This window comes from Hakea prostrata, chromosome 3 (assembly GCF_041222555.1).
Source record: "Hakea prostrata isolate BN-2017 chromosome 3, UWA_Hpros_2, whole genome shotgun sequence".
In the NCBI taxonomy this organism is placed as follows: Eukaryota; Viridiplantae; Streptophyta; class Magnoliopsida; order Proteales; family Proteaceae; genus Hakea; species Hakea prostrata.
Window position 1 is genome coordinate 9,707,846 of NC_142602.1, and position 25,999 is coordinate 9,733,844.

General features: G+C 38.2%; 2 protein-coding genes across 2 annotated transcripts; one reads left to right on the forward strand and one right to left on the reverse strand.

The window, feature by feature from the left end:
* Nucleotides 1-1,201: 1,201 nt before the first annotated feature.
* On the reverse strand, nt 1,202-7,291 carry LOC149020733 (SUPPRESSOR OF GAMMA RESPONSE 1-like). Its single transcript, XM_089146982.1, has 6 exons — nt 7,204-7,291; nt 6,405-6,537; nt 4,286-4,472; nt 3,203-3,684; nt 2,509-2,835; nt 1,202-1,816 (listed from the first exon to the last, which is right to left on the reverse strand). The coding sequence occupies exons 1-6, from the start codon at nt 7,209-7,211 to the stop codon at nt 1,757-1,759; spliced, it is 1,197 nt and encodes a 398-aa protein (XP_089003108.1). The 5' UTR covers nt 7,212-7,291; the 3' UTR covers nt 1,202-1,756.
* Nucleotides 7,292-13,512: 6,221 nt separating this feature from the next.
* On the forward strand, nt 13,513-17,192 carry LOC149020734 (BTB/POZ domain-containing protein At1g67900-like). The gene is made up of 5 exons (XM_089148950.1): nt 13,513-13,819; nt 13,963-14,216; nt 14,328-14,397; nt 14,487-15,752; nt 16,325-17,192. Exons 2-5 carry the CDS (start codon nt 14,158-14,160, stop codon nt 16,823-16,825), a joined length of 1,896 nt encoding a protein of 631 aa, XP_089005076.1. The 5' UTR covers nt 13,513-13,819; nt 13,963-14,157; the 3' UTR covers nt 16,826-17,192.
* The last annotated feature ends 8,807 nt before the right edge of the window (nt 17,193-25,999 follow it).

Below are 25,999 nucleotides of genomic sequence, written 5' to 3' on the forward strand. Positions count from 1 at the left end.
GTAATATTGTCTTAATATGTGCAGGAGTATTTAACCAGCACCTAAGGAAGGCAAGATGGAGCATTGAGATGCACAGGAATGGACACATACAGTCTATCGATTTTGGAACCGTGCAAATACCAGACACTCTAGAAGCAATCCTTGTTGGAATACAATACGGAATGCAAGAAGGCGGCACACAAGGGATTGGAATACAGGAGATATGGTACAACTCAGAAGAGTTGCCAAATTTGTTACCAAAACCAAATTTTGGACATGGCCTTCACACCATATAACTATGTTAATTAAGGTTGCTAAAACAACCAAACATGTAATATTTGACAATTTTCCATCCCCAATGCTCCAATTTTTGTTTAAAAAGTTAGCTTTGGGAACAGGTAATGCAAATCAACATTATGGCTGTAAGTGTTTTTAGTTTTAATGAAGCTTTTCTTTTTATCCAAAAAAAATCGTTGTTTTCTGTAGATTACACAAGTCTGAGCCAATCTATAAGTTCACGAATAAAATGGTTCAATTAGTATTTGGCCAATTGTTGTCCATTAGAATATTTTGCAACCAATTACGAAAAAAAAAATGTTTTTTACATATCACTCACGGATAGTTATATCATTTTACTGCCAAAGAACATTTGGATAATCTAAGTATTAAATTTTGAAAGAGTTAAATGGGATAATTACGTAATTTTGCAATTCATTTTATATGTCACTTAACAGAACATTGCTCAGAAACCCAGCTATGAGTAACTTGTAATATTACAAATAAGTGACATAATTTTAATCATAATAGTAAAAAACCCTGAGTTTCACCCCATAATAATAAATGACATGTATTACCAAAAAATAAATAAAAATGATATGTTAATAAAAAATATAAAACATAATAAATTAGCCAGGTCGAATTTAATTTGTAGTTTGTACATGGATCATTCTACCAAAGGTGTTCTATTCTATTACCACAGCAATTTCATAGGCAAATCTACTTACAAGGCTGTTAGAGCAGAATCTTGGAAACCCTAACAATTTACAGCACTTTACATCATAATATCCTATATAAAGCCTGGACTGTAGTTTTTTGAAAAGCCAAAAGTGAATTCTGTTTCTGATTTTTTTTTTTAACAAAATTTGGTCATGCAGAAATTTACCATAAAATTTACATTTGTGCATTCTTTATAAAAGTACCCAAATAAAGGCAGTATGTACTAAATAAACTCACATTAAAATACCCAAATGAAGACAACACTAAATGAACCTAATACTGCATTTTTTAGCACCAATTACATTGTTCAGTTCAATATGTAACTAAAAGCATCATGATACCAATAGGAACAGCAATCATCTTAGTTTGCATACTTATATTGCAGCCTCGCTGTATTTCTGACTTGGGAATGAAGGAGTCATCCAGATCCACACTGAAAGGAAAGGAGAGTGAAAACTTGTCAAGACAAGAATTATTTTCCACACCTGCACATGGCTTGGGGTCTTGGGCGACACTGTAATCTTCCATTTAACATTAGGAGAACAGACCTACAGCTTAGAAAACTTCAACTAGTTCTTATATCTTCAATGGAACCATCTGCTTTAAAAGCCTTCTGGTTCTGGATATGGAAGCCTAGATAAAACAGCAACTGGCCCATGAAAACACCACCCCAAAAAAAAAAAATTCATTACTACTATTCTGCTGAGATGAAAATACATAAACTTAGCGTCTGAAACAAAACCCCGTCACCATAGTCATTGTTGGCACCTGTTGCTCCAGTTCATTTCAAGATCTGGTCTAACCAATTCATAATACTTTCCTCAGAGCCAAACTGCAAGTCCTGAAAACAAGAAATGTTAAGTTATACCTTTTGGTCACATAGTTCTGGCTTGAGAGAGAAGTAAACCTAAACCTTGTTCTGTTTTTGCTGACAGAATTTTACAAGAACAGTCTCACAGAAAATTAATAGAATGAAATAGCAGAAACCATTATGAAAATGCAATACAGAAGTTCAGAAAACAACTTTCACTTTATAATCCTGGATTTTATTAGGGGCAAACTCAGTGCCGAATGCTTCCACAAAAGCAGAGTCTAGGATTTTATTCTCTGGCAAAATTAATATTTTAACTTCACTCAACTATAAACTCAGACAACCACAGAGGATACTTCATCACAAGGTTGAGTGCTTTTACTTAATCAACCATGCCAAAAGATCCTTCACTAGCGTATACAATAATATTAAGACAAATAACAAAGTACATAATAGTTTACATATACAATTTTATTTTCAGAAAATTTGCTGTATGAAAAGATTGAGCTCCCACAGGTGCCTTGCACGAGATTGTATATTTGCACTAACCAGGATGACAGGTAACAATGTGAACATGTGAGACATAGAATGGGGCCTCATGGTGATCCAAACATTCATCCCTTCACACATTGAAAATAAGGCACTCATTTCCTAGTATCTACTTAGCAAACAACCACAAAAGCTTGTTCCTTCTTGAAAAGGTGTAGAAAAGTGAGGCTTACCGCAAGCTGAAATTCTGGTGGTGTATCCAAATCTATGCCATCAAGGTCAGGAACTCCATTGACCATGCTAACATCTCCTTTAACTGCATCCATCAGGCTATTGTTGAAGTCTGGGAAATAAAGGGGACTTCTTATTCCTGGGTTATCGATAGGAGCATGAGAATCAAGAATTTCATTGCACAGCAGTGAGTCATCCATGCCATTTGTTGGATCAGGGTCCTCAACAGCCTGAGACTCGCCTGCCAACCATGAACTGTTCAACTTGTTGTCAGCAAGATTAACAGCAGGCAGAGGGGACTGAGGTACCTCTTCGATGAACTCAGGTTCCTAATCCACAAGAAAATTCACAGTTAAGACCATTAAAAGAAAGAAAACGTTCATCTCAGAGAAGACAGAAGACAATTGGTGGATAAAAGAACCATAAATGCCTGAATCTCAGTGGAGATTGTGCCACTAAATCCACCTAACTGATTTTTAAAATGTGATTGAGATTGACAAGATGCGTATAACCAAATTAGGTCAAATTTTGCTAAGAGACGTCTGATTGATCGGTGATTGGTCCAGATAGATGCACAGGTACCATGCAAATTGCATGCCATTGGTTGACCATCTTTCACAACCCACCAAGGAGCATTAATATTCCCTCTTCCAATGGTAAGGAATTCAAAATAGGTAGAAAAAGTTAGTACTTTACATTGTCTTCATTATCTTCATCAAATAGAGGACGCTTCCCGGGTCGATGCAGGTCAGGAGTCTTTGTCTTGGGGGTCTTTGGACTGGCATCCACTGCAACTTTATCAGGTTCTTCAGTAGCCAGATTGGTATCACTCTTATCATTTTGTTTCTGCTGCTGCTGTTGATAGAAAATCTTGGAAACTACATATTCACCTTCTTTTTCATCTTCTTTCATCCCTAAATGGTACTGATACATCACCCAGTTGAGCTTTTCTGGCTTTGATCCCTTCTTGGAACTCTTGTAGAGAACCATTATCTTCTTCCATCCCTTATGAACTCCATTTTCTTTTACAGACTTTGTTTTTCCAGTCTTATGCCAGCGAACAGCCTCCTCTGTTGAAATATGTTGACTTAGGATTTTGCGGCGTTTGCGATGACCAGTTGCATATGCATTAGCTGATGTGTGGAAGAAATAGACACTGCTTCCATCTTTCTTCACACCTGAACCCCAAAAAATAAAAAAATAAATAAAAAGGAAGAAGAAGATATGGTAATTGCAATAGCGACATGCAACTTCATCAAATTTTCTCTCCCCCCCCCCCCCCCCACCCCCACTCCAGCTTTTGGTGCAATGGTAAGGTTGCTTCACTGTACTAAATGATCTCAGGCTTTCTCAGCTTTGAGTCTTGAAACAGTGATCTTTGTGAGAAAAGGGGTAGGCTGTGTGCATTATCCTCCCCAGACCCCTCAGTGGCTGCAGCCCCATAAATTGCGGCCTTTTAGCGAAACTTAACAAAAGGTGACAAAATTTATTGCTCTTTTAAAGCAACTAGTCTAAGTCCGTTTTGGGATAGACTTCCTAAGATCCTCAAGGAAGCGATATGACATAATTCCATCCCAAGTGAACAAACTAAAAAGAAATTCACATTTTTATATTATAAATGGTAATCTTTGGTTGTCATCTATATGGTTCAACTGATAATAATTCCATCCTAGTAAACAAAAGAAAAAGTAATTCACATTTTTATATTTTAAAGGGTATCAGTGGCGCCTTCTTTGGTTGTCATTTATGTGGTTCAACTGATACCCTGAACTAACTTACCACGAAGATTCTTAGGATGCATATGGCAAATTCCATTGTCCCCTTCAAGCGTTGGAATAAACTCATCGATAAAATGATGTGGCGTTGAATTACAAAGTCCAACCTTCTCAGCTAGATGTTCTAAAAGCTCTACATCAGAAGGATCAAACTTTACACCGGCAGGCAGGCCTGGCCATTCATGAAAATCCTGCACAGTACAAGCTCCACGGTAATTGCAATTTCAATTTTCATCTTCAAATACACACATTTGCTCCAGTTACGTCCAAACAACATTCCCAAACACATTAAATTAATTATTTGTAAGATCCTCAATGAAGAGACATAATATAATTTCTTATGCTAGAAAAATATGCATAAGAAGTTCCACATAAAGGATTGAGCAATGGAAATATGGAAATAGCCCACCCAAAAGTAAGTTTCATTAATCAAGGTAGGTTCCATGCATCACATTCTGCTGCTATATCAAGAAAATAAGGTGAATTACTCAGGCAAAATTCACAAAATCAGATGGCTAGCATATCTATTAATTTTGGGCCCATGTGGTACAGTGGTAAAACACCTAGTTAACCAAATCTGATCTTGGGTCCTCTTAAGTAACAGCTGAACTAACCCCAAGGAGTAGGCTTAGTTGGCAAGGACTGGCCTGATAGTATGGGGTCAAGAATTCAAATCTCCTTGAGGCTAGGCTAGGGGCGAAGCCCTGTATATATAAAATAGTTCCCCCCCCCCCCCCAACAGTTCCAAGAAAAAAATAAAACAACAGAACTGAAGAGGAACCTTTTTTTCCTGAAGCAATTGCAAAACTGGATTTCGTGGTCTGAATATCCTAAATGTTGAACAATATAAAATTACTCGCATTGTGGTTCTAAAATTCAAATTTACTTCAAATCATTATGTGTAGCCCATGGTGAGGGATTCAACGGACATTCATACTCCATGCTACCTGCAAAAACTATATTTCTTCTGACACTAGTGGAAAATAAGACCGTGCAAATTTGTCTAAAAGGAAATGCCAGAATATAGAAAGGGTCATAAATATTCAGAGCAAAAAAATACTGTCCATTTGGTATGGGTCTGGTATTTGCCACTACTCCCTTTCCTAACTGAAAACTCAAAATAAATAATTTCATGGGAAGGCACTAAAGTCATAGAGGATTGAGAAAGTTGGATTGCTGTTGACACAGAAACAAAGTCTAGCGCATGAAGAAAACTAGGCCAGCTTCTTCTTAGCCAAGACTGTTTGCTAGGCTAGTTTTTGCTTCAAATCTGAACCAAGTGGTTCACCCAAATGTGGTCTCCTATCCCACTGTCAAATTAACCTAGTCATCTATCTGCATGGAAAAAATAACTGACTCTGACATTATCTGTGATGGGAAAAAATTTTCAAAAATAAAGCCAAAGAGTCTCAACTTGATATAGGATTTTGCCTCAATATAATCTTGAAATGATGGTCCCCTATGCTACTACCCTTCGCCCTATTCATGGCTTCAAATCAAGGAGTGGTGGAACATAACATACAGAGAGGAACATCAACCTTATGAAACTTGAAACAGAGGTTATACCATCAGAAGAGCATATGGGGAATGTGACAGCAACATAGATAGAATCTCTAAGAATGGATGAATAGGACAATGCTCGAATGCCCAGCTATGCTTATATAAGTGCCTGTCGCAACAACCTTAATATCATTCTGATGCTTAAATCCAATATTACACACCCATGTCAAACTCATGTGCTTACTTGTCCTCCCTCACTTCCTCAGTCACATCAATGTTCTCAAGTTATCCAATTTGCATCAGGCAGTTATTTCTGTATTGCAATGTGGCCTGTGCAAACAAACAATAACAAAGTGAAGCATCGCACCCACCATCTTATTTTAAATAGTTATACCGAAGCATCAGCATTATAAGTTCGTGACACAACCAAATGAACTTTATTTTAGAAGTCAGTGACACTAGTGATCAGATCTCAACCTCATTTACTTCAATGTTCCCCCCCCCCCCCCCCCCCCCCCAAAAAAAAAAAAAAAAAAAGAAGAAAAAAAGAAAAAGAAAAAAACACAACAGAAATACATGGAAAGGTCATTACATTAAAAGTAAAGGAACAAGATCAAGCTTACATCACTGTCATCAATGTGATGATGGCAATTAGGGCACTCCCGATATGCCTCGTTCTCTTTGGTCTGAGACGCTGAGAATTCGGTGGCATTTCTAACTTTCCTTGCAATTGTTCTACTGTCAATAAGCCACGTCCTGTACGGTAAAATTGAAATTTGACGATGTCAATCACAGAAGGGAATTATTTCATGAACAATGAATGTTTAGCAAGCAGCAGTCATGCATAAAGATGTCCAACTTTATACATCAACCTAAGATTTAACCAGTAAACTTCAGAAACTATTAATGCCAACGGAATGCACATCAATAAGCTACAAGGGTTGGGACAAAGAAAATAACATCAACAATAACTTGATGTGCTAAGGCAATGGATATGCCTGTAGACAGAGAGAACCCCGTATATTCAACTATAACAATCGGAGGAGGGAGCAGTACTAACTACTGGAAGGGAATTATACCCTCATTTATGTCGTCCGTTTTATTCCATTTGAGATCTAAGATTAAATGTTGCAGAGGAACAATGTTAAAAGAGACGTTTGAAAGAATAGGCCACCCTAGAGATTCCCCTAATCAAGCATCAGAAACATCACTTTACACTGCTACTGAAAAGGTCCAACTACCATGAAGGAAGATTTGAAAACGGTGTCAGGAGCAAGCACAGATATAACAAAAACATTAATCACAACTTTGAACACCAACAAGATTTCAGATAAGAAAACGAGCTGCCGATTAAGGGAAGATGAATCAATCAGAAATTCTTCCAATTAAGTTAAAAAGTAAGAGATAAAATAGGAGTCTTACTTAGCCATCTCGTACCCTACACAGTGGACACAAGAGTGAAAAAAAGGAATGACGACGATCGACCGAAGGAAAAACACAGAGTAGAGAAGAGACAAGAGAGTGGGAATGGGTTATGAACTTTCCTTTTTATTTCTGCATAAGACCAAGAAAACGAGTGAAGTGAGGGCGGGAAAACAAGCCTAGAGGTTCGAATCCGAAGCAATAGCTTCGGGTGAAGTTGTCCAACGACTTCCGCTCCTCAGAGCGAGAAAGCCACTTGCTTGTCCCTACCGTTTGACCGAGCCTAAATACAAGCGTTCTTGTTTCATTTGATTAGGACAATTTTTTATGATGTTACGCGATGCAGTGGATCATACAGACGGCAGAGGTGAGAGAGTGAGACAATGGACAAGCTGCCTTGCTCCCCAAGCCAAAGGAATGAAACTTTATACTGACAAGTATAGCACATTGCATACGAGTCTAGATTCTTCACCCGTCATGACACAAGTTTCTGCTCTTTTTAAATTTATTCCCAACGTATTATGAGCAGAACTCATTTCTTAGTATTGATAAAATAAATCAAATATAAAATTCAATACATTCCACCCTTAATGTGTGATAGAAAGATGTGAATGGAACACAGGCATATATCTTAAGTTCTTAACAGATAAATGAATTAGATTCTCGATAAACAATGCTAGGAATATAAGGTATCAAGATAGAGGTTTGTGCTTCTTTACACTTCTCTACCATGTGGTAAAGTAACCACTCGATTGGCTCCCGTCAACTTTGGTTCTATTGTAGGGTTAGGTTCATAAACTTTGTATTTGAGAATTCATCGATGATAAAATAAATAAAAAATATAATTTTTGATGGGCACCACTGCTAATGTAAGGTAGAAAACTGTGAAGAAATAATAGATCTCTATTTGAATGGATAGAAGATGCATATAAGGTCAGATGTTTGGAATTGAGGCCAATGCAAGAATTAAAGGACCCATGAACTGGGGGCCCATTTTCCATGGAATTGAAGACACAAATTGGTAATAGCTACGATGGGCTCAACTTTGTAAGCCCATATTCTGAAAGTAGTAACATCGGAAAAACCCTCTTACCCAACAGAGCATCCAAAGGCCCAAAAATTTTACCCAAAAAATGCGCATCCAAAAGCCCCCAGTTCAGATATTAATCATGTATTTTATCCTATGGTTTTTATTTAGTCCCACAGGTTGAGAGGAGCTTATTATATCGTTTATATATAGTAAAGACCTATGTAATATTAATTTGTGCGAGCTGAACCCTGTTGTGACCCTGCAATGATTATATAGATATATATTAATATTAATAAATTTATATGACTTGGGACTTGGGTTATAGGCCTTGATCCAGAAGGCCCATTTTGTCATGATCCCTATTTTGAAAAGCCCAATACTGGGTGAAAACGTGGAGATGCCATTAGAGAGATATTTTCTTATAGGGAGGTCAGCTGGATATGAATAGGTACCTTCTTGAAAGGAGTTGAGCTAAAAGGTACTATCACAAAGAGAGGTGACCTTACCCTTTCACCCACAGCCTTCGAGGCTCTATAAACTCATTTTCAAGTTCATTATAAGTACGTATTTTACTCTTCCTCTTTCTCTCTCTCCCTATTGTTATTCCGTTAAGTAGTGAACATAAACTGATTACACCTAAGTAACATTTATGAGGTGTAACCTTAAAGGTTTGGGCTGATTGATCTTGAGGTGAAAACATTGTAGAACCCGTATTACACAAATTGGGGTGTCTAAATACCTTAAAGAAAGTACATTTGGTACATTTTAGCTCTAAAGAAGTATTGTGAGAACAAGTGTTAAAATATATTTGCATATTCCTCAACAAGTTTTTCAACAAATTATTAGTTATTAATTGGATTCTAATTATAATACTTAGGATAAATAATAGTCACATGTCTGGATAGAAAAATTCAGGGAATTACCAGGGTGAGAATTGTAGAAAATGGGAATCCTGCTGTCGTAGGAAACGCGTTTACATACTGATCTCTCTTTTTCTCTTCGTTTTTTTTTCTTTTTCTCAAATAAAAAAATAGCTTCTGATTACCTTAGAATGGTTATTGTCGATAATCATTGGGGGAGTTGAGATCCACTGTAGTGTACTGTGTACATACAGTTAGCAGCAATAGACAGAGATATCAAATAATTGACTCTGACAAGTAAACGGGCTTGATGGTTACATGCAACGGATTCAGGCTCCGGGTTTTGTGTTTTCTAACATGACAAGCTACGTGTTTTGAAAAGAAAACACCTCAAGAAATTGATTCATGGAAGGCAACAGAACATGACAGGTGAGATAAGTTTGGTTTGTAACTAGTGTACAAGTGGGCTACCATGACTGGTCGCTCTCCTTGTTCCTTAAAATCATTGATCATCTCTATCAAAGTTTACAAAATTAATTTCAACCATTTTCGTTTTCTTGAACAGATCTGGGGTCAAGTGCAATAGAATCAGGAGAACAGAAGAAAAAAAGAAAATGACTGATCCCGCATGTTGTGTTCTTGAATTAGTTCTTAAGGATTAGTAATATCAGTGATGAAAGGTGATGATCTTTGACATGTCAAGTGTTATCAGAAAAGAAGAGGAGACATGGAGTCCCGTCCTGGGCTTTCAGATATTCTCCAATCTCTTGCTCGTAGCCCCAAACCAAATCTATCAAAACCCAGACTCTAATATATTCGTTTTCAACGTTTTCGGGTGAAAGCACACCAGGTGTTCGATAAAAGTTCAAAGCAGAAAGAAAGAATAAAAATTTTTACCCAAAAACAGAAAGAAAGTAGAGATAAAAAAATTAAGCTTAGAAGCATCCATGATTAATTCCACTTTATGTAAAGATTTGAATGACAGGTAACAGAAGCAACCCTTGTAGCCTTTTCTTTATCGTGAATTCTCCATGAATATATATCATGCTTGATCGATGTTTATCATCTGGGTTGCAGATTCCAAGGTAGATTTGCGTTAGATTTGCGCTGTTTAATCCCCACACCACCAGATAAAAAGGCATTATCATAATCATGATTGATCATTGCACTTCTTTTCCCTTATCAAAAGAAGTTGACTTAGACTAGAATTCAAGCTCCATTTCCTCTTTCCAGTGACGTTAAAAGAAAAAGAGGAAGAGCGGATGCGTCGGCCATTAACAGAACATAATAGCTTTCTGCAATTCTTTCTCTTGTCAGATGAAAAGCCCATTTAGGGAGATAACTGAGCGAAAAAAAAAAGTTTAATCTTAATTCATTGAACCAAAAGTAATGACCACATTTCTGACAATTAAAGGGAAATACCTAATCAAATCGATCCTTCGCATAAGTGCAGAATGATTGGTTGGAATCGTAAACCCTTGATTATTAGTTTTGAGATTCCCTGGTGGACACCTTTGGTTAGGTGTAGTAGTTGTAGATAAAGATGAAGCTTTGATTAATGATGATAGGCGCTGCTGCTTGATGAGGAGATGAACAAAAGGGTTTTCATTATCTCGTGTTCTTAGAGGTAGAAGATGAGAAGCTCCTCAAACGAGTCATGCATGGTGGGACTAGGAATCCCGCCATGTCTAAGCATCGATCATTTTCTTTTTTCTCTTTGAACATTATTGATGATGATCGAGGAGATTAGTGACAACAGATTATGCAGAAATGATCGAAAAGAAGAATAATGTGTCTGCATCACACTCATGGTGTCTAGGCGCATGCGATGTGTTCGATGATATTTCTGAAAGAGAAGGGACCAAACACGCTTTCATTGCATGCAAAAGAAGTTATATAATTGTGGTGGCCTGGTGGGTAACTACTCCTGTGTGCATTTGTCTCTTATACCAACTTCATCCACAACTCCTATCTTTTAATGATTTGGTTTCTTACCCACAGAAAGGAAGAAATCCTGCTCCTGACGAAATCTAGCTATGAAAGAGGTGAGCTGCATCATCATTTCTTTGTCTTCCAGTATATTGATTAACCTAATTCATTGCCATAAGCAGATTTATACAGGTTTCTTCTTCTGGGAGGAACTCCATTGCACTAAACCTTTAATAGATTGCGTATGAGCACTGAATAATTATGGATAATAGTTAGTTGAGAGGACAAAACCCAGATATTGGATGAAATAATTCTTCTTCTTCAGTCTTCCAGATGGTCAAAAAGATCATTAATCTATTCGAGCAAGCAAAGGAGGAAATTAATTAATCTTGAAGTTATAAACTTAATGGTTTATATATATTATTGTAGAAACAGTTTCTAGAACCCAAAAAAAAAAAAAAAACACTTTTTTGAAGGCATCTGATAAACTTGTTTTTTGAAAGTAAAAATTTTGAAAATGGTAATAAAATTTACGAAATTCACCATTCTATTTAGAGTGTCAAATTTTATAAATATTAATTTTAAAATTATCTTACTTAAATTCAACCTACACCCAATTTTGCTTTTAGAATCTGTGCATCAAAAGTGTTTCTTTTTGTAAAAGTTTTCAAAAGTTTCAATTTATGCTACAAAAATCACATAGGAAGAAATGGTTTCATAAACAATTTTCAACCAATTTTTCTACTTCATAAGGCAAGAAACACCAAAACCTGTTTTTCTGGTAGTCATCAGGGGGTTCACAGATTCTAAAATGAGATAATACATGAGGAGGAACAGGTGGTACTTGGTCGGATCCACATCCTCTGTAATTCCTTTCTCTACAATTCCCTCATAGGATTGTGCCATGTGGCATTTAAGCAATTCAATGGTTACCCAATTCAAACTAAATTTGAATTTTATTTAAACCCACCCATAAATTTGAATTTTAATTAAATTCTAATTTGTTGGCGACCATTGAATTACTTAAATGCCAGATGGCATACTCCTAAGAAGGAATTGTAAAGAATTGTAGGGAAAGAAATTATAGAGGATGTGGATCCTGAGGTCCTGGTGCATGGTACTGGTCCCATGCACCTCTCTGCATTTCATTTCATTTCTTTAATTCCATTTTAATCCATTCATTGTAAAGATTTTGGGTTAATAATCAGGTGGTAAGGCCAGGCCCAGGCCCACCTAATTGGACTGTAATCATTAGGTAGAATTCTACTTAGGTCTTCCAAATCCTTGTTGGGCACGTAACATATATTGCAATCATTCATTCTATTGCTAATGCATGATGGATCCAAGTCATCCAACGAGAGCTGCTTTTCCATTCCCAATTAATTTCTCTCTCTCTCTCTCTCTCTCTCTCTTTTCCCTTCTTTTTCTGCTAATTACTTCTTTGATTGTATCGTGGGAGTTGGGAAAAGATCTCCAAGATGGGATCCTCTGGCGGCTCACGGGCCACCCATCGGATCCAGATCTCCCATGTGTTGGGCACCCTTGCAGGATGTTTTTGTTTCTCCAATTCCAGAAAGGTACGACTGCAATGTCCTTGCAAACTTCGAATGTGATCAGGAAAAACTTTCATAAAAATGAGGATGTTTGGTATATGAGATGGGAAAACTAATTTCAACTGGTTGAACTCATGTTCTCATCAAATATAACCTTATGATTGTCTCCTGTGATACCTAAAACAATACCCACCATCCAAATGGCGGAATTTACAGAACATGTCTAAGACAGCTCTAAGATTGAGGTTGTGGTTGTGGATGACCCTTCAATCTTCATGCGAAATGAGAGCAACAGTTAGCTATAGCTCCCCAAGCTGTTAAGGCATGGGCTTCGCCAAAGTCAAAAGAATGACTTGATTGGTTCAAGTACCTAACTTCATTGAGTGCCCCTGTATACCTAGCTGCTGCTGCTGCTGCTGCTAGCAAGTACTAATAGGCTAATAGCAAAGCAGCAGAGGAGGAATGAGTGGATGAGATCAAGGATAGTGGAGCCCCTTTCAATAATTTCATGATCAAAGTGTGAAACTCCGATGGTGACGCAGGGATTTCATCACTGAGGATCCATCCACCGCATCTCCATTTTCAATAATTCATGTGGATTAGCTACTACAACAGGAGATCGCGTATCTATATAGAGATTAGAGACTATGCTGTTCTGACATAAATGAATATCGGTATTTGACTGTGATGAAGAGAAAATGGAGTCATATCACGACATCTATATCATAAGAAGGTCACACTGACACACCCTTGGGCTGTGTTTATTTTCTGTAAAAACAAATTTGAAACCTGATGATTCCAAGCGCACGCACAGTCTGACATTCGTACGGTCGTTACGTATAAATTAGTATTTGACAACAAAATAATCAACATAAAGTATGAAACTTTAAAGAGTGGATCACGGTGGTGTTGCAGGGATCAATGATTAGTGAAGCCCACGGACCCACTCAGGCCGCACTGTGACTGCAACTCGTCTCCAACGTTTACGAGTTCTTTCATTCCTATCATAATTCATAAGAAGAGATCGATGGATACCAATTGCAAGTTCGGTCGCTGGTGAAATAATTTGGATATGTAGACCTAGGACATTATAGAGCTCTGTGTCTCTGTTTCCTTTGGCTCAACTGCCCTGTTTTCCATGACAAGAATTTTAAAACGGAGGAGGTTTTATGGGATTTGATTGACATCAATTCTTGTTTTCCTTGTTTTTTACTCTGTTTCTCTTCTTTACCCATTATGTACATGTGAGTTTTTCTTATCTTTTTTTAGGTAAACTGTACATGTGAGGGTTTAACGTATCCTGGAACCATAAAACTGCTGTTGGTGGTCTTAATCTTCGTTTCTTTTACCTTCTTCCATGAAAATCTAACTTCCTTGTGTTGATCAGATTGTTCCCAATTTGGTTAATTTCCTTGGGCGGGTTCTGTTAATTGCGTCAATTTCTGTACAAAAAGATATCCTTTTTCCTGAGGAGTATTGACTGAGGAGTGTTCTTCAAGTGAAGGAGAAGCTTTCTTCTGTCATGGAGTTGGGATTTCCTGCTTGTTTGTTCACGTTGACTGGAAAGAGTTAGGTCACAAGAATGAAGTATATGAAACTCGGATCTCGCCCTGATACTTTCTTCACAGCGGAGGCCGTAAGGTACTTGAGAACGAACATTATTATTCTCTCCTCTTCTTCTTCTGGAAGACGTTTGTTCTCTGTTCTGCGTAGATAAGCTGCTGAGGCGTCTCATTTCTTCTCTGAATGCAGGTCTGTTTCCTCTGAAATCTCCAGTGATCTCATTGTTCAACTCAAGGGGTTCAAGTATCTGCTTCACAAGGTAAATAAAATTCAACGAACCCACTTAAAATTTCCTATTTTTGGTTGTTTGCTATGTTTAATAATCCCAAATCCTTTACTGGTTTCTAGTTTCCTCTGCTTTCCAAATGCTTACGCTTACAGCGCCTATGCTCTGAATCAACGGATTCTTCCCAACCCCAAACGCTCCAACTTGCGGACTTCCCTGGTGGCGTTGAGGCCTTTGAGACCTGTGCCAAGTTCTGCTATGGAATTACCATCACCCTTAGTGCCTACAACATTGTTTCAGTACGATGTGCTGCAGAGTATCTCCAGATGACAGAGGATGCAGAGAAGGGAAATCTCGTATTTAAGCTTGAAGTTTTCTTGACTTCATGCATCTTTCTAGGATGGAAGGATTCCATTGTGACATTACAGAGTACCAAATCCTTCCCTTTGTGGTCCGAAGATCTTGGCATCACAAGCAGATGTATCGATGCCATCGCGTCCAAAGTCCTAGCCCACCCCTCTAAGGTGTGTTTATCACGAAGTTATTCCAGAGGGGGAAGAGATGATAGTTCCTGCAACGGAGCAGAGAGCCAGAGACACAGACTTGCTACAAAAGGATGGTGGGCCGAAGATATAGCAGAATTGGGTATAGACCTCTACTGGAGAACCATGGTTGCTATTAAATCCGGTGGAAGGGTACCTTACAATCTCATCGGGGAGGCATTGCAGATTTATGCATTTCGATGGCTGCCCACCCTGTCTAAAGATGGGATTGCCAGCAGCAAACAAACAACATCGGATAATTGTTCGAATTCTATGGGAGAGATTACATCAAAGCATCGGTTGCTCTTGGAATCTATAGTAAGCTTACTTCCAATTGAGAGAGGTTCTGTTTCTTGCAGTTTCTTGCTCAAACTCTTAAAAGCTGCAAACATACTTGGTGCCTCATCGGCTTCTAAGGTGGAACTGGCTAGAAGAGTGGGAATTCAGTTGGAGGAGGCTACTGTCAACGATCTTTTGATACCTTCACTCTCGTACACCAATGAAACTCTGTATGATATTGATATAGTAATGACCATATTGGAGCAATTCAGGTTGCAGGGTCAGAGTCCCCCTACTAGCCCTCCAAGAACCAAACTTATCTTTGAAAGGAGGAGGTCTCGATCTGCAGAGAATGTTGATTTTGAGTTCCAAGAGAGTAGGAGATCATCTTCAGCATCACATAGCTCAAAATTGAAGGTTGCAAAACTTGTGGATGGGTATCTTCAAGAGGTTGCCCGAGATGTGAATTTCCCCCTGTCAAAGATGATTGCACTTGCCGAGGCCATTCCAGACTTCGCCAGGCCTTGTCACGATGATCTCTATGGTGCCATTGACATTTACCTCAAGGTAAGTTGCGGTGAATATGCATACAATTTGATCATATTAAGCTTCTTCTATGATTTGAATCTTCTTTCCAGTTTCCTTTTTCTTGATTCACAAGTTATTGTTGGACAGTAATTTTTAGATTATCATATGCTTGGGTGGTAACACTTTCAACTTGACTATGAAATGCTAAGTACTCATACAGGTTATTCAATGATCAACCTGGGCATCAATATCCACTCACTGGGATATTATTGGTAAATGAAAATTGTGGGTTACATCAAGTGGGTGCAGTCCAGATATCCCTGTAATTAATTCCACTTAAAGAGATCAGACAACTACTCCTGAATCTGTGCTCCTTAAGATAACACTGGATGAAAGGGGAGAGGGAGCTCACTTTTGTAATCGAATAATCAGAGTGAATTTTTCTTTCACTGATGTGATCTCCCATTTACTAGAAGTACTAGGCCCCCCAAGCTGGGTTTTCTGTGTCCTGGAAGTACATTCATGCTCGAAGTATTGATATCCATTTACTAGAAAGACAGAAGCCACATCTAATGCTTATGGTTTTCTCTCTTCTGTCTCTGATCATTCAGGCACACCCAAACCTCAACAAGAGTGAACGTAAGCGGCTGTGCCGCATCCTAGACTGCAAGAAACTTTCAGTGGAAGCATGCATGCATGCAGCACAGAATGAATTGCTCCCTTTGAGGGTTGTTGTACAAGTGCTTTTCTTTGAGCAAGCACGTGCTGCCATGGGAGGTGGCCAAGTAGCTGAGCTGCCTAACAACATCAAGGCCTTTCTAGCTTCACAAGATCATGACCCATCAAGTCATCCACGACCCTTAGACTCAAATACTGCTGCTCTGGTAGATGATGAGTGGAGTGTATCTGGCCTTAAGTCCCCCAAGACAAACATTTCAACTCTGCAGATGAAGCTTTCTGAAGATGACAACGAGATGGGGGAGAATGATGTGCAGCAAGACAGAAGTGGGAAGGCTTCTAAATTTAAAGCCTTCTGTTCTCTTCGTACTAGACCCAAGAGAATGTTCAGTAAGTTGTGGCCTAGCAACAGAAGTATAAATGAAGGGCATTGATTTACTATGCACCAGGCAGGGAAATTGTATGTATGGTATTGGGTAGGTTGATCCATAATCTCTTTGTTTTCTTGTCACATGTTTTGTAAGCTGTAGGAAATTAATTCTGTTTTTTTGCATTGCTGGTGTCCTGTATCCTAATAAACAACTAAATCTTCAGGAAACAGGAGAAAAACCTCCTGTGAGTTTCCTTTTGTGAAAAAGACAGGGAACCCAGATTTGTAAATGACCACAGTGGAGTTTGATTTCTACTGTTTTACGCAGAACTTGTATTGTTTATAAACAATTGTTCCCTATCTCCTTTATATTAAAACTTCTTGTGAAATTCAATATTGTTTTCCTGTTATTTTGATTGACACGAATTATTTATTATTTATAATGCTGAGACCAGAGACCAAAATGTAGGCCTTGATTCTTGTTGAGTAAAACAATATCAAAGTAATTTTGAATTCCTTCCTTTTTTCCAGTTTATTTCTGTGATATCAAAGCAGGGTTGGAGGTTTTTATTTCGATAAGTTATGTTTAGTGCCTTCTCTAAGGTTTGGGTGATACGTGGTTGGGAGCCAGAAAGTGATGGGAGGCTTTCCAATTAGATTTCTACTTAAAGTTGGGCATTTGGAGTAAAATGCTTCGGAGAAATGAACTCAATTTTAATAGTTAATGATTACGTTGTATTGATCAGTCAATTGATTTGTAGGGGAGGGCTAGCCTTCCATGATCTAGAAGAAACTTTGATAGGGTAGTGGTTTTGATCAAAGAACTCTGCCACTACTTCAGACAGCCAAGCAAGAAAGTGCAGAGAGAAGAGATAAACCTCAAGTGAACCACATTGAATCGCCATTGAACTGTCTTTGTTTGCCATAGAAAACTATGAAGCTTGATATAGGGGCATCTTATTCTTGTGACTGTTGGAGAGAGAAAGAGATGCTAACCATGCTGCTGAAGATAACATATTAGATAACATGTTACTAATATATTATCTTCTACCATTCTATCTATGCCTTTAGGTTGATGCTTTGTCTTGGAATAGCAAGGACAATGTATCTTCTCGATAAGGAAGTTGATACTTCGAGATTTAGATGGGTCATTTCCATTTACATTTCCATGCTGTCTTCATCTTCATGTCACTTACATGCATCCAAATAGCAAAATCCTGTTTCATGTTTGTCTATGTAAGTTGATTTAAATGTTCTTAAGATTTACTTTACATCAGTTGAGTTTGTTTCACCATCCAAGTTTCTTCAGAAGGGAAGACTGACTGCAGTTATCTTATGTTCTTTCTGGATTGCTGATGTGCCTATCCATTTGAAATCCAAAGTTCTCACTTAAATGGTTAAATGTAAATCAACAGTGTTGAATTTTAACACAGTAAGGCTTTGTCCACTGTCAAGTTACTTAATGAGCCTTGTTACCAGTTCACAAGGAGAGCATGAATCCTTGAACCAATTCATTACTTTTTGCCTGTCACCATCCTCGATCAATATTTGCAATCGCAGTTTCAATTTTCAATTTTAGGTTGCTTTAGTATGAAAATCGATGTTTCCAGTCACCTACAACTTCTGTGATAGCTATGAAGGAGACATAGACACAAATATCCCAGAAAGTAGTTCTATTAAATGGTCATTAGCATCCATTGCTTGTCTGATATTCCTACATAGTTCACGTAACTATATATGATTAATGGTAGAGAGTATCTTCTCTCTCTGTTCCTCTCTTGGGTTTTGTCAACATCCACTAAGTGTTCTGTTGCCTGGTATAATGATATGGTGCAGCCAAATTGTACATTGATTAGTTTTAGAAGTATGGACCTGACCTGTTAGATTAAACTGTAATCTTTTGATTTCTTCACAAACTGGTTACCACAGTTTATAAGTTCCCAAGATCAAATCAACACAAAAGTCTCATGACAGAGATAGAGATTACAGCAATAACATGAGTTGATTATTGAGCCTTTACTATACTTCCATTGGCTGCCTTTGCAGGAGACTCATTCAGAGTAGCAGTATTGATGCTTTTGGAGCTTTGGGGCCTAGGTCCTCGGTGAAGCCTGCACCGAAATGAGCCAGCATGTGTTGTTGGAGAGCAGAGGCAGTTGGTCTTCAAACTTGTCTGTCTCGCAAGTACTGTGTCAGCTACTGGTTCTACCATCTCCGCTTTCATATCCTCCATTGCGGTCTCTTCCTGCACAGTCCAAACATAATCTTTGGGTGACCTGAATGTAAAAACCCAAGAATTGAAGACGCAATTCTCCTTCAGATGGTCAAAGTTCTTCCTTGCAGAAAGATACGAATGCAAAAATAAGGATAAACTTAAGAAGTTGGCAGGAAGTGAAGTGGTCCATCATATGTAGGGGCTCTGCTAGTGAAACATGGAGACCTACTTCTTAAAATTTGTCAATTTGGGATTTGGATAGACGGCAGCAGAACGTGGATCTGCACTTGAAATTAAACCAGACAAACCAATAAAAGTGGCCTCTTTGCTAGCAGTATGGGTAGGAGAGAGGGGTAGTTGTCATTAGAAAAGGAAGAAGAAAAAGAAACATTCATAGATGTGCAATGGAGTGGTAATGTTAATTTAATCCGCATACCTTGAGAAGTTAACTTCTGGACTTGAATGCAGAGACTGAAAGTAGAGCTTCCCTGTTGCAGTATCCCTCAAACTGAGACTTGAAGAAGTAACTGAATTTAAAACTCTGAACTCTCTCTGGCTTTGGCTGAATCATTTCTCATTTATACTTTACATTCTCTCTCTCTCTCTCTCTCTCTGCTATATAGACATACACACTGTTATGAGTCACAAGTGGGGTAATCCAATCCAGTAACATCCCACTTAGCTTTTGCTAATGCTCCAACCACCACTATAACTAAGGCATATTCACATAATGCCTTTAACCGTCCATTCTAGCTTTTCTGTATCAAGAAAGAGAAAGATGGGTTGGCTTTTTATCTCACCAAGAGGGAGTGAGAAAGAATCCTTGTCCTTCTTCGTCAATAATTCATGTATCGATCAGGCTAAAACTTTCTAGTGGTTTTGTGGGTCTGGATTACATCTTGTTTGTCATTGTAGAAGTAAAGTTCAATGTTATAAATATTCCCCACCTGGAGGGGCCAACTTTGCAATCACAGGCTCACAGCCTTCCCCACTTCATGAATAGCTGCCATTAATGGAGACACCGAGCAGGGAAGATGTTAACCAAGTGGGAGCCATTACCGTCCCTTAGTGTAGATGTGGTGCACTAATCCCTTGCATTGGTGTTGGTTGGTCTCCCCACTGCTGGAAAATCTTCTCTGCCATTTCTGTTTCTGGTTTGCAAACTTTGAAATTGGATATAAAGTAGGATACCAACTTGAAGCTTTCATGGGTTCCACACTCATGCATGGGCATGGGCATGGGCATTCCTTTGAAGGTGGTGGTGGTGGTGGTGGAAGAATGGAAGTGGAACCCTGAATTTGAATCTAATCGACAACCAATCACCCATGCCAACCATCCAAATGGAGTGTGACACGGATTGCATGTGACATATTTAAGGAATTTGGTGACAATCGTTGTTTCAAGAATCAGATCGCCAACCTGATTTACTGAAATTAGGGTTAGGATATTATAACAGATTTGAATCATAAAGATATAAAGCATCTCTCTGTGAGTCCGATGTAGATCGAAACCCCAAAATTTTAGCAATAGTACCGGAAATTCACGCCCAGGTTCAGGCCCGTTTAACGGCCCAAAGTAAGAACCCAGTTTGGATCCATTGGGCTTTTACGGTCGTTTCGCTTGCCTCCCATGGTCCACCGTTCTTCCAAAACCGTTACCCCCATATTTTGCACTGGATATCCCACCTACTGAAGATTAACTATGCATTTGGTAACGGTCTTTTTAGTTTTTTCTAGGAGTGTCAACGGTGCGGTTTGGGGTGGTTTCGGGCTGAAAAACACCTAGCCCAAACATGGCCCATTAGCCAAAATAACGGTTTTGGGCTAGTTTCGATTTGGTGTGGTTTGGGTTCGGGCTAACTAACGGTTTGGACTAACGGATTAGATTCGGGTTGACTAACGATTTATGGTGTATAAGAAAAAAAAAACCAAGAAGAAACAATTGAGCATCCTACAACAAAAACGAAAATTATATGGAAAGCAAAGTTGCTATTGGTCAATTTCCAATAAAAAAAACCCACCCATTCTATAGAAATTAAGAACCTAGATATTAAGTAGTAGAATGACTATTTGATTTTTAAATTCATTCTTAATTTTTTTAATTGTCTATACCAAGTACCTAATGATAATATAATGATTCAAATACTATTTAATGTAAAATTACAAAACGGGTTATAACGGATTGTGGTTAGGTTTCGGGTTGATGCGGGCTCCAGAACCTTCCGCCCAATTACGGCCCAATAAGGTTCGGGCTATAATCGGCCGGTGCAGTTCGATTTAACTGTTCGGGCTATAAATTGACACCCCTAATTTTTTCTGAATAAACTTGTGCTTAGAATGTTTGAGGATGAAACCTTTTTATGTGAAAGCGGAAAATTTGCATTGAATGTTACTTTTATTCTTAATTTGAGATTTATCTTTTATTTTGAGAATGACAAAACAAGTCAAAGTTGTGTTACAAATAGCTTTCTCAAGCACAAAAATTGGATTGGTTCATTTTTTAAGAATAACTGAATGACCCATTTTATGAAAGGAAATATTTTCTTTATAAATATTGCTCGGCTACATATTGCTATGGAGTTCCCCGGAGAAGGCTGCTGCAAGTGCTACTGTGAAAGTTGGATCTTGAGATAAAGAAAAAGCCATTTGTTCAATCAAAAAATGTTGGAGCTAGAGACTTGATGTCTAGGCTTGAATTTGAATTCTTGACTTCGTTAATTGCTGGCTAGGTTTGATCAAGCATTATCATCGGACCACCTGAACTAGATGAGTTGATGGAGGTCGATCAGGGATTGAACCTTGGAACCACCATGATTTTGACCTAATGTTTGTCTAGGTTCTCCTTTTGATCATGGAATCTATTTCTTCACAGTGAATTGAAGGTAGGGGCGGTGGTGGTTTATTTTAAGGCCTATGTGGTTGTAGGTGGGGGATTATTTTAGGCTTGTTTCATTACATCGCCCGAAGCGACCCACAAAAGAGGGGGGGAACGAAACCCAAAGAAGCGCCCACACGGAGGCCGGCCCGGCTTCATCGTTCTATGTTGAAATAATGTTGAAAATCTATAAATAAAAACTAACAACTAACTGAAAACTAATAGTATTAGTAATAGGGGGTTTGATTGATTAATTAAATACTTCAAGAGGTGGCTTTAATTTTTTGAGAAATCTCAGCATTAAAAATTGACCTTTTGTCAAACATTTTTTTGTTATTTTCTTATGTTGTGAGAATGAAAGAACGCCTAAAAGTAATTCTTTGGCCCGTTATCCAACCTGCCCAAATTTTTATTTATTTGTGCAAATTGCACTGGCACTCCAAAATGGAGGTCTTAAAACGCTGATACACTCACTTTATGTTTAAAAAACACAAAGACCCCAAAACTGGATTTCATTGGATATATTTGTCCAATTTATCATTTAAAATAGTTTAGATACTATTTATTATAGAGATATTTTTGGAATTGAAACAAAATAAATATTGATTTAACTTTTTTCATTGATATCACTGGACAAATATATTCAATAAAAATCCGATTTGGGGGTATTTGTGTTTTTTAAACATAAAGTGGGGTGTCAGTGGTTTAAGGCCTCCATTTTAAAGTCTAGTACAATTTGCTTTATTTTTTTTTTCATGTATACTCAACATAAAGTTGTCCAAAATGAATTGGTAATTAAAATTAAACCAATATTAAACGTGAGCGACATATTTCTTTCTCCAAGTGGAATCCTGCTGCATGCTATTTTGGATCAAAAAAAGATTTCATCTTCTTTAATGGGTGAAACTTTGTGCCTTCGTGATACTCTTTAGAATGCAATTCGAAGTGGATATAGATGTATCCAGATATGTTTTGATAATCAATCAATTATCCATTTCTTAAATGGCATCAATTTGTTTTTACAGTGGGACGTTAGTTTTATTTTAGGAGATATTTTAAGGCTATGTCAAGATATTGATGTTTGTAATTTTTTTTTTATTTCAAGAGTGTCTAATGTTTTAGCAGGCATCTTGGCAAGAGTGTGTAAACTGTTTGATCCGTTTCCTGTCCTAGCTGGTGGATTTCTTACCTCCTGGAGGTTGTTGTAAGCGACATATCATTAACTGTCATTGGTACTGCAGTTGCTTAGCTGCAAAACCCTAACGGCTAACAAATCCTCTTGGAGCCTCTTTTGGCGTTTATTCTTGGGTTTTAGCTAAAGTGCAAATCTGGATCGATCAGGCTCAGAACCTCAGTTTATCAGATGAGCGTGAGACCTCATAAGCAGCAGTATTCCACGTGGCAAAAACAGAGCTAATGTGGCGCATCTGTAATGGTAGATCCTGTTGTGCCCCATGAATCTAAATGAAAGCAACCTGTCTTAACTTATATGCTGCACTTACCAGACAAAGTAATTAATGCGAGCCTCCCTTGTATCTCTCATTCTATAATTTTATTTTTACTACTCTCTGTGAGCCTGGAAATTATAAAATACAAGGTAATTGTCCTTGTGGAATTGTCGGGGTCTTCTCTTAAGACTGTTGGATCATGCAGAAAACATCACAGGCTTGCTGGATAGTACTAATTAAGTAAGATTAGAGAGAGTTGGAAGTTGACTTTTTGAAAGAATTTGATCTCTATTCTCTATAACCCAGAGACCAGATTGCTCTAACTGAGAATTTGGATTTTGGACTTACATGTTTGTCTCTCTTGACAAGTGGGAGGAGGTAGATCTGGCATGCAGGTCATGATGATCTTATGTTAGCAGAGAGGGTGAAAAATTTCAGTACATTAATGGAGGTTTGGTTTGACAAGGAAACATGAAGAGCTAAGGGGAGACAAAAGGGCCAGGAAAACTTCTGAGTGAAAAACTATAATCAAAATGCTAGTTAGCAGAGCGACATAGATTGGCAAAAAGATATTTTTTCTTGTGCTAGCTATCTGTCTCCTCAAATAATTCTGAAAGAAGAAACCAACAAAGCTGTCCAGACTCTAGAATGATAAATGGGTTATATAGAATAAGTAATGAGAGAGAGGGTTGAGATGATCTGAGTCGGGATATCTCAAAGACTCACATGGCTTAACCTCTATTATCCTGTGGACTCATTGATATATAGATAGAGGAGAAAAGCAAAACTCCATCTTCCTCTTTGTCCCCATGTCGTGACTGGACTCATTTCATTAAATTGTTAGCTTGTTTGTTCTCTGAGTTTTCGGGCAAAAGAGTAACAAAGAAAGCAAACCCACCTGCAGAACGACGATTATAAGGTTCCATTTACCTGACCAGCGCCGCACTAGCTAGCTAGCACTGTTTCCTGTTATACCACTCGCATTCCACTTCTCTCTCTATACGAGGAGTGTATGCCAGTAAGGAGGAGAACAGGAGATGTATGGGCTGGTATTTCTTCAGGTACAACGTACAAAGTACAGCGCAGTTACTACTTCGGCCCCAACATCTCTCTGCTGTTCCCCTTTTTACATTCTGAAAAGTGGGTTTGGAATCGCAGATGTCAGAGATGAGATGTTTCAGAAACGTTGCGAAAAAATATCAAAAGGCTACATTTTCTCTTGCATCCCTCCCACATTGTCTTGCCATTTCCATTGGATTCATATGTATTTGTCAAACCGTACATTGAATTGAGATGAATTGAAGCCTCCCTATATTTTCACCAAAAATAAAATTTGAAGCTTTCCTGTAGATAGCCTGTATATGGTCTGTCCAACTCCGCATGCGTCTCTGTAAGAAAAAAAGACTAGTACTCCACATATACGTATGACACAGGAAAGCTTTCCTTCTTGGACTCTAAGCTTTGTACTAGTAGGAGAGCTTCTTAGACATTAGATCGGACAGGATCTTTGCTTGTCATTAAAATCTATCAGAAGCTGACTAATGTTTCTCCTTCCACCGACTTCTCACCTCTGAGTTCCCTATATAGCTTTTGCTGTCTTTGAATAATCCGAGAACCAAAGCTATCTCCTTATCCTTGCCTTCTCCTGCTCTCCAGAAATTCTGCATTAGTCTAAAAGATTATGATCAACAACATTCATTATCGAAGTGAAACCACCTATAAGAAGCCAAGAACCCTTTTCAGAAATGATATGAAGGATCATAAAATTATATATTAGAGACTAAATCAAGCCCCTCATCCTTCCAATTTCACAATCACAGACAGGGAGGAATTGAAGGTTGTGGCGGTGGCAATTCGTAGTTTCGTACTGCTCCATAATTTTGTAGGCTATGCAATACAACATTCCCAGAAATCGCCATGCATGCGTGCATGGTATAATTAATAACTTCACTCCTTCCTAGTTCCTACTCTAAACCCTAACGCCCTCTAAAACCTGTACACCAGACAACTCCACGTGAAGCTCACTTGAGTTCTTAACTATTTGCTAAACTAATGGACTAATAACTCAACAAGTCGATACTAGGGTGGGAAAGATAGATTAAATGAGGATTATGGACAAAACAAATTTAAATTAAATGAAACAAGAAAAATCCTTTCCAAAGGGAGGAACAACTTCTGAGTGCCGCCAGTCTAGTCACTCAGAGTAATAAACACGCTCAACCAGGTCCAGACCCCGTTCCTTTCCTTACCTTTCCTTTCCCTCTTCTCCGAACTTGGCTTCTCTGCAAATTGCCAGTCGAAAATCTCTCCATCTGTCAACTTTTTTGCTGGCTGGAGAGCTGGATTATTGGAGATGAACACAGTATATATTTTCCATTTATTAATACATGTCTCTACAATACATATTGGAGCGTAAGTTTGGCCTTAACAGTCCTGACCCACCCTAAGTCCGCCTTGAGCTTGAATAGGGTTTGGACTCAAGACTTTGGTCCTTAAGATGGGTCAGGGTCAAGAACGGGCCTGAAATTACTCTTTGACCGGTCGGACCTATTTTGACCCGTCTTTTATTTTTTGTCATAATTTTGGCCATGATTTTGGCCCTAATCTTGTCTCTTATGTTTGATCTCAATAAGTTAGGAACATAAACAAGGATAAGACTAATTAGGAACAACGACAGGGCCAAGTATGAAGCTAATCAGGG